The sequence below is a fragment of the Liolophura sinensis genome, chromosome 1, assembly GCF_032854445.1.
Source record: "Liolophura sinensis isolate JHLJ2023 chromosome 1, CUHK_Ljap_v2, whole genome shotgun sequence".
Taxonomy (NCBI): Eukaryota; Metazoa; Mollusca; class Polyplacophora; order Chitonida; family Chitonidae; genus Liolophura; species Liolophura sinensis.
In genome coordinates this window covers 49,426,737-49,440,128 of record NC_088295.1, presented here as the reverse complement: position 1 = coordinate 49,440,128, position 13,392 = coordinate 49,426,737, and the positions used below count along the sequence as shown (strand labels likewise).

General features: G+C 41.5%; 1 protein-coding gene across 1 annotated transcript; it reads left to right on the top strand.

Moving 5' to 3' along the window:
• The first annotated feature begins 2,165 nt into the window (after positions 1 to 2,165).
• On the top strand, positions 2,166 to 8,449 carry LOC135461863 (sodium-dependent multivitamin transporter-like). Its single transcript, XM_064739125.1, has 7 exons — positions 2,166 to 2,232; positions 2,770 to 2,840; positions 3,118 to 3,204; positions 4,001 to 4,191; positions 4,511 to 4,611; positions 5,758 to 5,891; positions 8,290 to 8,449. The coding sequence occupies exons 2-7, from the start codon at positions 2,808 to 2,810 to the stop codon at positions 8,347 to 8,349; spliced, it is 606 nt and encodes a 201-aa protein (XP_064595195.1). The 5' UTR covers positions 2,166 to 2,232; positions 2,770 to 2,807; the 3' UTR covers positions 8,350 to 8,449.
• Positions 8,450 to 13,392: the final 4,943 nt, after the last annotated feature.

The window sequence follows — 13,392 nt, the reverse complement described above, 5'->3', positions numbered from 1 at the left end:
CAGTGCTTCTCTGAGGTGAGCTGGCTTTGGTGTCATTTAATAAACATCCATCGTCTGATACATTGGTGTTAACATCCCAGCATTTTTGGACCTTATTTCAGCGTGTAGCTTGGTGGTGGGGGTGTGTAAGTTGCTACCATTAAGGTATTTATAAGTTATTATGAAACCAGAAGCTGACGTAAACTGAAAAAAGACCATGCATGTTTCACCGGATATGTATGACCATTTCTAAAACTGTCATAGATTTGGTTTGCTTGTTTTACTTTCCATGCTGTGTCTTTTGTGTTGTATGTTTTTTTCGTGACATCGAGCCATGCAGACAAATCTGAATATTTTGGAATCATATTGTAAAGGCCAAGTGGCCTTTCATTTATTTATTCATGTGATTGGTGTTTTACGCCGTACTCAAGAATATTTCACGTAATACTACGGCGGCCAGGTAAATCCCACTAACATCCGCGGTTACGGCCGGAGAGGAAGCCAGCATGGCCGAGTGGCCTTTCAGTCTCTTGCTTTGGGCGTGAAATGTTTAAATCACTCCGTTCTTAATGTTCCAGATGGGGCTTTTGTGACAGTAAGAGGTCGATGATACGATTGACCACAATCGTATAAGTGAACAATTATTTCAAAGTATATGGCATTAAACAACAATGAAATAAGTAAATGTATTCATTTAATTGGTATATTACACCGTACTTGAGAATATTTCACTTATACGACGGCATCCGTTATTTTGTGGTGAAACCCACGACCATCAGCAGGTTGCAGGCAAACCTTCTCAAGAACGATTGAAGAGAAAGCCAGCATGGGCTGGGGTTGAACTGACAGCGACCGCCTTGGTAACAGGTTCCTTGTCCTGAAATAAGTAAATCAATATTAGTGAAACAATTTGTGAATATATCGTTAAGCGGCAATGGAATAAATGAATAAGTTAAAAAATATATATTATTACGGCAAAAATCCCCGCTGTTTCAGTTCTTTGTCTTCCGGGCTGAACGGTATTGCCGCCAATGCTCTGATGGACTTCGTAATACCACTTTGCCCACATATGTCTGAGCTACGGAAGACTGTTTTGGCCAGATTGTTAGGTAAGCAAATCAGCGTCGAAAAGCACTTACGAATTTGCCATCCCTTATCGAAACGTGTAATGATCACGGGACTGTATGTACCTGCAGCTAGAAACTTTGGATGTTAATTTATTCGTCTTAGTGAGTACATGTACATTCAAGTACATTTTTCGCTTTACCATTTATTTATTAATCTGATTGACGTTTTACGCCGTACTCAAGAATACTTGTATGACAGCCGCTGGTATTATGGTGGGAAGAAACCGGAAAGAACCCGGAGGAAAAACACGACCATTCGCTATTGGTGGAAGTGATGCAAAGCCAAAGGTAGAGAGCGACGCATGCGCTGTAAGAGTGGGCGTCTTTGTCAGTTTGTCGGGGGCTTTGATGCCACACATTCTGGAGTGGAGCAGGTGTTGCGTGGATATTTTCTATCCTGACAAGCATGGAGATCGGCAGCGTATTCGTCCACTGTTCGATATTGAGTCTCGTATAAAAACATGCTGAATGCAAGAACCGTCGCTAACTATGGGATCGCAAGAACTGGAATGGTTTTCTGGCAAGGATAAAGTCAAGCGGTAAAACTGCTTAGGGCGTGGAGGATTTTCTGAAGACAATCATTGCAGTATGCGTGGGAGGAGTTTCTTTGAACCAGATTAACAGAATTAACCGATGGTGAATGTTTTAGTTGGTTTTAAATGTTGAGTTGTCATGTGCGGTGGTCAGAACATTTATGATCAGACTGTTTGATTCGACAAGGAACCATACTGGGAAGAATTGTGAGTATTCGGTATCTCGTTTGCACAGAACACAATCTTGAACTCGAAATAGTGGCAGGCATTTCCAGGCAAACAGGTCTGGCGAGGAACACCTTTATCTTTCTTGTTCCTATCTTCTTACCACTGATAACCCAGTCGATCAGCCAGTTCGTATAACACTGTCTTCTTGTTAAGCTGTCGGTCACGCTGTCACTGAGTGGTACAACGGTGTAGCATTTACTTTCGGAAACATTTGAAACTAAGTACCGGTATTCTGGTTTGGTTAAGTTTTCAGTTGTATGGAAATACAAGATGAAATGCTCGACAAAGCATCCGCATTAGCGTTGTCCTTTCTGGGGCGATACTTGATGACAGGGGGATAATCCTCCGTTTCCAAACTCCACCAGGTAAGTCTGGAATTCAAGTCTTTGTGGTTACAGCGATAGACCATCGCATTATGGTCCATGACGAGACGACCTGTGTAAGTAAAGGATGCCACCAATCCCGTATGACATTCGCGTTGAATGGTGGAATAGTTGCGTTCTGCATCGTTGGGAGTCATTTAGGCATATGCTAAGGCAAGCTCAGTGCCATTCCGTATTTGTGAAAGTGCATCTCCAACGGCTCTTAAGCTTGTGTTCGCATGAAAACTGGTTGAATCTATCAGCTGATATTCGTATACCAACCAAAAATAATAATGGACCGCAATTTCCTAACCAACGTTTGAGACAAACTACAAAGGAACTATCAGTTTTTACTGCAGCATATTTGTCGTGTTGAATAGCTCCAACAAATTTCGTACTTGCATACTTTCTTACTTCTTTTGTGGTTTGTGTTAAACGTCGTTTTGGGAATTGGCTTGGCCAGTATTGATCTGGGAAGTCAATTTTGGTTGATGGCTGGTATACGAAAGCTTCAACTCTTAAATTTAAATTTTATTGCAGTTGTTATATTCGGCGTAATTTCGGTGGGTTTTTCCTTCATGGTGATGGCCTATGGTGGACCTATCACACAGGTAAGCTATATTTCTGTAGCTATAACCTCGTCGCCAAGTCAAAAGAATTTCTGTAAAGAAAAGTTGCGAGAAACAGTTTCACCCACCCCTGTTAAATTAATATATTTTTCCTAAATGGTATAGTTCATTTTCCTTGGATATGCCGGTTTATTTTCCCTGGATGGGCAGGCCGATGTTCTGTGGATGTGCTAGTCCCTGTTCCCTGGGTAGGCCGGTTCATGTTGCTGGGATGGGTCGGTCCAAGTTACCAGGATGATTCCAACAAAGCTTGTTTCAGGTGGGCACCGCTCTTTTGGGGTCACTTGACGGTCCTATGACGGGAGTATTTCTGGCGGGAGCGTTCTTACCCTGGGCAAACTCAAAGGTAAACCCCACAGGTTGTTACCAAGCTGAACCTTTCCTTGCGATGCCAACTGGTTACAATTTGGTTCTGCTCGGTTACAACTTGATTGATTGATTGACAGGTTGATTGATAACCATAGTTTTGCAGTAATGAACTGTCAGTGGTTACTGAAAATTTCCACGTTGAATGATATGAACGTGTTCCATGACACTAGACTGCGAATCGAGAACGTGATCTGCTGAGAAAATATTTTTGCTATTTAAATATAAAAATTTGCAGAATGCTTGACAGAATAAAAAAAACTACGAGCTAATTTCTTGTATTCATTGAAACAACTTACTGAATTGGTTAAAATGAACATTAGCGATCATATAATGTAAACTGCATGCTGTTTTTGTATCGTAAGGCCGATAGTACGATGGAATGAAGCGATGACACCATACTATCAAGTGATGTAACGAAGCGGTGGCACGATAGAGCAAAACAATGGAACGATGGAATTAAACGATGGAGCAAAGCGGTGACACGATATTTAAAAGCGATGGAACTGTCCCAGCATCGTTTTATCGCTTCGTGCTATCGTGGCATCGTTTTGCAATATTGTATCATCGCTTCGCGCTATCGTTCCATCTCTCCGTACTTTCGTGCCATTTTCTATCATTGTATAGAACAGTGGAACGAAGCTCGCCTTACAATCGGCCTTCATAGACTGATACTATGCTAGAGCCTTTTCGGGTAGCACTGTTCAATTCAGAGCCAACTGGTAAACAACATGTTACCAATTGGTATGGGTACTAAACCTCATCCCCTCATGCAGGGCGCGTTAGCCGGTGGACTTAGTGGTGTGGGGATGTGTATGTGGATTACCCTGGGGGCACAGCTCACAGGCATCCAGTCACCCTGGCTTCCACTTGGCGGAACCGACTCCTGCCCCACGAACGTCACAGGCTCACTGTCTCTCTTTTCCAACAGCAGTGCTGACAGAGGCTTTAAAACACCGGAATCCTGGTAAGTGTATTATGTTTTCAGCGATGTATTGTGTCGTCTTTAATACTGCTTATGGCTTCAGTAGTTGGGGCACATGATGCGGGTTCAAATCCAACCCTGATCAGAGAATTTGTAGATTTCCCCGTTCTCAGTGCTTGCGGCACGTTCGATGACTTGGTCAGCAGGCTCCAATAGTTTGATTCAGAAAGCATTTATTTCACCGAAAAACGTTTGAAACCCTAGCCTTCAAGTCATTTGACGGACATCTGGTGATATATTTTCATTTGACTCGTTTCACCATGCTTGTAAATTACATGTACTTTGTGTTTTACGTTTTCAGCGTTGGATTGGAGAAGATGTACGCCTTGTCCTTCACAACTTATTCATCAGTTGGTGTCATTGTAGCAGTCGTCGTCTGCATTGTCGTCAGCGCCATCACCGGTGAGTATGGAAGCCGATAGTGCCCACGCGATACCTGGACGTCTCGACCATATATATAAACCCGAGCTACACGTGTGTGTGGGACAAAACGGGAACAAGCGCGCGAAACTTACAACGCCCACGTTAACAAATGCTAACAGAATGACACCATTAAATGGCAAATTTCTACACGCATGTGCCTCGAAATGTCGAGTGCAAGCGAGAAAACAAAACGCTCGAAAATCTCGCGTGCACACGAGAAAAACTCAAGGGAGTGTAAAGAGTCGTGCGCGCACGCGTTTTCCGTTTTGGTCCATACGCGTGTACAAATACTAGTGCGTACATGAGATTTTGATGTGGTCGAGATGATACCACTTCGATAACTGAGTGAATTACATCTTAAACACTTTTCCTGTATAAGTTTGACTCGCTGATTTAGCTGTCTTTTAAGTTCATTGATAATTATTTATTGGGTGTCTTCATCATTTCGTCATTCGAAGTTGAGCATATTACACTGTATCGTCAAATATTTTGGCGTGCCATGTTCCACAAAGAAATCTTATCAGCTAAGTAGATCGTAACTACTATATGGCAACGTCTTAGCTTACGATTCTTGGTCTTTAATTCAATTCTAAATTATCATGTATTTGCACTTCAGAATGATTCTAAATTCAACAAGGGGGGCCTCCGTGGCTCAGTTGGTTAGTGCGCTAGCGCAGCGTAATGACCCAGGAGTCTCTCACTAATGCGGTCGCTGTAAGTTCAAGTCCATCTCATGCTGGCTTCCTCTCCGGCCGTACTTGGGAAGGTCTTCCAGAAACCTGCGGATGGTCGTGGGTTTCCCCCGGGCACTGCCCGGTTTCCACCCACCATAATGCTGGCCGCCGTCGTATAAGTGAAATATTCTTGAGTATGGGGTAAAACACCAATCAAATAAATAAATAAATTCAACAGCCAATGATGCAAACACTGTTCAAATTTGTCGTTGCTGTTATGCACCTGTCATTAGACAACGCCTATATGTGTATAAGGCATAATATCAGACATTTTATCATAACGCACGTCTGCTGAATATAAAATATCCAACTCTTATACAGCCCATTTGTGGAACAATGAGCTATTAAATAAAGCCTTTTATCTGAAATTGTTTCACAACCTTTTTTTCAGGATTTACAAATCCAAGGGAGGTTAATCCTCTCTGTCTCTCACACTTCATCCGCGGGTATTTCTTCACGGGAAAAGAGACTGATTCGGCCTCAGAGCAGGAAAGCTGCCAAGCTGCAGAGCTCATGGAGCTAAACGTGAGTTGAATGACATACATGTAGACAAGGCCAACTCAGATTTGATGGCTGAATTAAAGAAAGGGCAACAATCAAGCATCGAACGCTGAATTATCCAATATAAAGTTTAAAAAGTGTGCCGTCGAAAAAGACATTCGTAAACCAGTTGTTAACCAAACTGGACGTCCCGGTTCAATAATCGCAAGGTCATTTCCCAAAACAGCCAAGATATCGCATTTCAAAAGATCAAAATCGAGCAAACTTAGAATGTCGAAAGCGCCGCCACCTTATCAGTTTTAACCAATCAAGCGTGAGTTATTTCTATATCCCAAGGACCCGACTGTTTCTATTGAAGGACACTGGTTTACGTTTTATTCGGGACGGACGTGTTTTTTCTTTCTAGGGAGCTATGTAAAGCGAGAGTTTGCTGTCACGTTGTACAGTGACATGAATTCTTCTTAGAATCTTCTTTTCCAAATGAACGTAGATCTGAGAAGAGGGTGTCATTAACTAACAAATGCATCAACCTTGTCTTTAAAACTGCCGCTAATTGAAGCTGAGGGACTGAAATCCAACCCAGGTTGGGTCATACCAAAGACTTGGCGCTCAGTACTGAGAGGTTAGAGCAAGAAAACAGGACTGGTTTACCTCGTGTCAGTATACTGTGACTTGGTGGAGTATCATGTATGGTGTCTTCGACTTTTGTTGTTGTAGGCCAATATTTTATCTGCCGTCGAAAGAGACATTCGTATACCAGTTGTCAACCAAAATGTCCTTCCCGGCTCAATAATCGCAACGTCAATTCCCAAAACAGCCAAGATATCGCATTTCGAAAGTCCAAAATCGGGCAAACTGAGAATATCGAAAGCGCCGCCATCTAATCAGGCGTTACAGTTTGGTGACAAATGACGGCCAAGACTGGGTGATCGTCCAGCTTGGACACCGAAACCAACGGCGGTAACTGACTTACACAGTGGTTTCATTGGTTGGCAAGAGTCATTGGTTCATGAAATCGCCATTTTAGCGACTAAAGTCTGGCGAAGTTTTCTAAATATTAAAATTCACCTTAATTAATACGTATGCGACGCACATGTATAGGTTTGTACAACAAATGTATTTCACTTATATATTAGCGATATTGATGTGGTGTTAGATGAAGCTCCATACACATGATGCCGTAACAAACAACATACATTTACCACTTATTATCGTTTATGTTCGCATTAACCAATTTAGTAAGTTTTTCGAACAGAGTTTAAGGATACCCAATAGGTTGACCTACGTCAGCCTGAAAGAATGCTGCTAATTTCTGTTTATGTAGCCTTCAAACACTTTTTTCCAGCAGAGCATGATCTATTGAGGGACTCCAGCAAAGTGATATTTCTCAACACGGCAATTCCTCTGGCCAAAAAATAATCCCCACCAATGTACTATGTACCTCTTTAAATAAATAACTTTGTGCAGATACATGAAACAAATCATTTAGAAGCTGTAATAGATATTTTCTGATTGCTGCAAAAATCGGAAGCCAGCTGTCACTAAGCCCAAAGCACAAAGCAATTCCACTGGTGTACGCACCGACAACGACGCGGCTGTCCAGAGAGATCAATGTTCAGGTTCATTTCATTGCGGTCTTTGCTCATCTTCATCTAGGTGAAGAAACTGTTGTCATTTCGGAACTTGTCTCTCTTTTCCATGGAAAACGGCATGGTGTTTGTATGACGTATTACATCAACATGGTGCTTGTATTACATCGACATGGTGCTTATATTACCTCGACATGGTGTTTGTATTACATGGACATAGTGCTAGTATTGTATCCACATGTTGATTTTATTATCAGTCTGCAATCTAAGCGCGGCAGAGATATTATGTTTTAGTGTATTCGACCTCAAAATTATTCAAGGACTACGAGTTTGAAATTTGATTTGGGTATCATTCCTAAAATATCGAATGCCTTCCCTGCATCATTGGAAACTGATTACTGTTTGTCTTGTATACATGTTACCAGCATAAGTTGCTATTTATATATCGGGAGACCCCGGGAACAAAGCCGGGTCGGATAAACCCCAAGCATGCATGCATACTTGCATACTATATAATTATTTCATACTTATTCCTTTGGAAATTGATGTTGTAGAGTTTAGAAATACATGTAGACCTAGGTCTTGCGATTATCGAATTGGAACGCCCGTCCATAGTATAGCTCGAGTTGTATGTGTGTGTTACACTTTACACTTCGATTAACGTAACTACGCTAGGCCTATAAGCCGAATACACAATATTGTGTTACGAAAACGGGAAATTCCGAAAGATAATATAGCAGTAATAATAGCAGTACATGAACGAAAGTGTGATTGCTTATGAATGTATGATCGTAAACACCGATTTAGCTTTTTATAATTCTTTTGGTTGACAGCCAAGGAAAGACTCATTAGAGCGAAGAAAAGAGGAAGACGAAGCCTTTGTTCGCGGATGATCCTGGTGAAGATGCAAGGACTTCAGTCGGAGATACACCCTGCTGGCCGACAAGTCCAACAGTTCCCGCAAACACGACAGGACATGAATAAAGGGTTACTGACGCGGGCGAGCGTTCTGTTTCTAAATTGTTAAATGTGATGACAACACAGGATTTGACTCTTTTTTTTTATGTGTCCCACGCCGTACTCAAGAATATATCACTTATACAATCGACGGCTTCCATCAGTTTGGTGGGAATAAACCCATCACGATCTGCAGGTCGCTTTAAGACATTCCCACGTGACTGGAGAGAAAGCTAGTATGAGCTGAACTTGAATTCACAGCGGTTGCATTAGTGAGAGGCACCCGGTTCGTTCTGTTGCGCTGGCACGCTTACCATTCGGCCACGGTGACGCCATACAGCATTTGAGTAATTTCAGACAGGTGACGCCTAATATATTGCAATTAACATCACTGCATTTTTACCAAATTCTGCTTAAGCCATGCACAGTGCTAGTGGGTGTGTAAGTTGGTACTGGGGCCTCCGTGGCTCAGTCGGTTATCGCGCTAGCGCAGCGTAATGACACAGGGGCCTCTCACCAATGCGGTCGCTTTGAGTTCAAGTCCAGCTCATGCTGGCTTCCTCTCCGGCCGTAAGTGGGAAGGTCTTCAGTAACCTGCGGATAGTCGTGGGTTTCCCCCGGGCTCTGCCCGGTTTCCACCCACCATAATGCTGGCCGCCGTCGTATAAGTGAAATATTCTTGAGTACGGCGTAAAACACCAATCAAATAAATAAATAGTAAGTTGGTACTATATTTAAGCATTGACATATACCGAGGTAAATTGACTGAGGGGAAAAAAGTTAAATGTGTATGTGTCAAATGTTAAAGCTATGAACATACGTGAGCTGTTATTACTTCACAATCAGATAGAAATACCAATTTAGCGCTGCTTCCTCCCTTTCTTGAGACCGGGAGCTGGGAACGAGCTGGGAACCCAAAATACTGATCTTTAATTCCTATATATACCGTAGAATGTATATTAGCAATGGTTCATGTACTCAACCATGCTACTTAAACTGGATATGAGGCTCCATATTTTGGCTCTTTCTTAAGCAGTTTTTTTCACAGGAGCTGAATTTTAAGAAAAGCCAAACATTAATCAGACTACTCGAAAGAATTGGTTTGGTTGATGTACATGTACTCGACTATAGGATAGTTAAAGGGATAATTAGCACTATGTGATGGCCCTTCGCATTAAGAGGACGAAGTACAAGTATTGTCACTAAGGAATTGTTGATCCCAAATGACGAAGCCACAGAGAATATTTTAGCACCAATATGACGGAGGCGCTAATTAAACCCAAGTACTTACGGCTCATAGAAATTTGATCCTTTTTTATTCATTCTTTGTCCAGGAGATGAAACTTCAGAAAGAGAAAACCTTGCATCAGAGCATCCAAAGGAAAGTATTAGCGTTGGTTTTGCTGATGCAGCGGTACAAATCATGCTTATTAAATTCATGATTATTGCTAATTGGAACCCTTCTTAAACGAGCAAAGCACAGGAACTGACACTCAAAAATACCCATTGTAGCTTGGAGTGTATTTTAATACTGGCTTGCATTGTTGATTTACTCATCCATGCTATTTAAACTGATCTTTTCCGGTTTCCTTCCACCATAATGCTGGCCGCTGTCGTAAAAGTGAAATATTCTTGTGTATATACGGCGTAAAACACAAATTTTTTTTTGACAGCGCCAGGTGTAATTGGTACGTGATACAAAACTCAAGAAAGACCGTTTGTAGGACCTATTTGTCAGATTCACATTTCCTTGGACTCAAGCCTATACTTGAGATCTTGAACAAATCCTTCTTGGTTCCCGGACTTTTAGGTCCATGTTCTAAGAAAAATCTGTTACGCTTGTTCGGAATATATGAATACTATATACTATGGGTCTGAATGAAAGTTTGGAGCTGTCTAAATTAAGCTGATAGCGCGCTTATAAATCATCACCTTATTGTTTTGAAAATGAATCCATTTGAGCCACTGAATGTCGAGATGTTAAGACGACATATACTGCTAGAGAGAGGAAAAAACTTTGGCCACACTGATCTGTGAAGGTGGCTGTTGGTACATTGGTTGTTATTCATCGTGTATCACCTGCATTGCTCACGTGCTCAAATTGACCATATCGTTTGTAGGGTTTGATGTCTAATTTGACGTTACTGATGTCTAATAGCCACAACTGCGAAATATACGTATCTTGAACAGACACTGAAATTAACTCATACATTTGAAATAATTACACAAAAGCACCATATTTTGTTTGTGTCCGAGATACATCCTTGGCACTGTATTTCGGAGTCGAAAGTGGTATCAAATAGCAGAGAGTGTTGCACAGGGCCTCCAGTTCACGTACATGGAGTGATCATTACAAGTCATTATTACAGATTAAGCGGAACCAACGACATGCTATATAACTGCATAGCGGGGAAGCAACTGACAATTAAACATAAGATAAAGAAACATTGCTAAAACACATTATATTAATTTTATACATTGTAGTTGTCAAGAAAAAAAATGGTTCTGTCCAGATATATATATTTCTGATAGTTTGTGCCGATTAACCGTACGACAACGTTCGTTAAAACTGGGTCTATAAAGCCGGCCATTATATTATAAAAAAATTATATTGTGTAAATGGTTGAGGTTTTCCGATTCCGGTGGGCATTCTACACAGAATGGTGATTTTTGCTCGATAAAAAAACTCATGGCTGGAAGAAACCGGATTGCCCGCAGGATTGAAACACTGGCCTCTGACTGAAATTAACCAGCATCTCGATGGTGTCGCTTACTAACTAAAAGACAAGCAACTTAATTCCTCTCCCATCCGCCCCTAGTATCGTGTTTTAATGTTAATTAAAAAAAAAATAGCAAAGTTGGCCCATCACGGGAACACATTCATGGAATGCCAAAACGAAAGCAAAAATGTTCACAAGAGAAAACTTTACGTACCGTAACAATTTAGAAATGCAGTACAACATTTATCGTTTCTGACAATGGATCTTACGACAAATTGCTAATAAGTAATCAATGTCAATAGCATAGAAATGTGGGATATGTACGGACTGGTATAATTCAAGGGGAGGCCACTCTAATCTGATCATGACCGTGTTGCAGTCCAGTGCAATAAAAGAAGAGCCCACCAAGTGCATGTACCCATAAATGTGGTGAAGGTGTGTATGGCAGTTTTAGCACGAACTTCAGAGTTTACATTACACATGGCTATGGAACAGGAGCCCAAACAGAAGCACTCCCACATAGAAGGTACCAGTACCACACGACACCTCCAGAAACAACAGGAGCTGGATTTGAACACACGACCTCACTGGCGCTTGCAGAGATGACTTGGGTGACTCATCCAGCCAGGGCTCTAAGCCGCCCTGTAGACAATTATGTAACTACAGCAAAAAGATCTGATCTCTGGCACGACAGAAACCATCCCCACAGTAACCTATGCAAGCCTTTGATGAACTTGAAATAAGGACTAGCTTGCAGTGATGTTTGAACCTCTGGAGTACATACCCTTGGCCACTCAGGAAAAACTTGCGCAGGGAACTGTACTGGTTTCTCTGGCATGGATGCTAAGGAGAACATGTGTGCTTACTATTTTCACGCATATAAATGCATGTATTATATATGACCTTACTGAATGCACAATGGCTGCCTATATAGCCCTATGCACTTTTGTCCAAATAAACGGCTTCTTTCTGGAGTTACATGTATATCGCACACTATCCAGAAGTTGTCTTTCACTTTTATATTATATTTACCATATTCAATGATTTCCGTGAACTTTTGATTTAACAAACATGATAAGTGACGCCACTAAAAGTCGATACCAAATCGTTGCTGATTTTATGTGGAAGACTTGTGCTAAGACATTTTTATAGTGAGTGACAATATCATTAATCTTAATATGCGAACTGATTTGGAATGAAGAATGGCTTTGTGCCACTTTAGCGAAATTGCAGCCTTATCTTGGCAAAGCTGTATAGAACATGTAGGACATTAAGCTTGAAACAGAACACAGGCAAAGGTATGGAAAAGCAGTTGAACAAACGTGCAGGCAGAATTTGTGAAACATGAGAAAAGGTAGACAGGGCAACGTGACAATATGTAAGCTATAAAAACAATTTTCGTGTCAAAACGCTGAGTTTATGATTAGAACACTGGTATGGAAAATCAGGCAGCGGAGTGATAAGCTAGACAGATTTTGAGAAATTCAAGAGAAAGTAGATGACACCGCACGAAATGTGAGCATGTCAGGTATGTATTTTATGTTTCAACTTTCTATGCAAAAACATTCTGCTTATAGGCCTACAGATCAGAATAGTGGGGCGGATACATGAACAAACAGCACCTATTTTAAGATTTTTTTTTTTTTTTTTGATTGGTGTTTTACGCCGTACTCAAGAATATTTCACTTATACGATGGCGGCCAGCATTATGGTGGGTGGAAACCGGGCACAGCCCGGGGGAAACCCACGACCATCCGCAGGCTGATGGCAGACCTTCTCACGTACGGCCGCCAGCATGAGCTGGACTTGAACTCACAGCGACCGCATTGGTGAGAGACTCCTGGGTCATTACGCTGCGCTAGCGCTTTCACCGACTGAGCCACGGAGGCCCCCCTATTTTAAGATACCGCCATAATATCTAGCAGAGGTATCAAAAACCTATTCCCTTTAAGCGCCCAGCCCCGGGATCACGAGGCGATTTTAACAGAAGTGAAAATTTCAATCACTAAACCTGGTAATTCCTTTCCATTATTTTAGGTGAAATTCATTTTACAATAGCTTACACAGAATTTACGTTGCAAAGCAATATTTGTACCTTTTACGTAAGAAATCGCAATTTTAAAGAGGTTCTAAATTTTGACTTATGCCTATTAAAAGATTCCTTCATCATCCCAGGGCCTACTACAAGCAGGTGGACTCCCTATCGTGGAAAGGTGTAGTCTGAGATTACTCTTACGTTAGGCAGGTCAACAGCCTTCC

What these genes read in the sequence shown, in the direction of transcription:
- LOC135461863 (XM_064739125.1), top strand. Translation starts at nt 2,808, where the DNA reads ATGGTGATGGCCTATGGTGGACCTATCACACAG. An exon ending in TTTAAAACACCGGAATCCTG is followed by an intron (nt 4,192 to 4,510) that starts GTAAGTGTATTA and finishes TTACGTTTTCAG; the next exon opens with CGTTGGATTGGAGAAGATGT. An exon ending in CAGAGCTCATGGAGCTAAAC is followed by an intron (nt 5,892 to 8,289) that starts GTGAGTTGAATG and finishes TTTGGTTGACAG; the next exon opens with CCAAGGAAAGACTCATTAGA.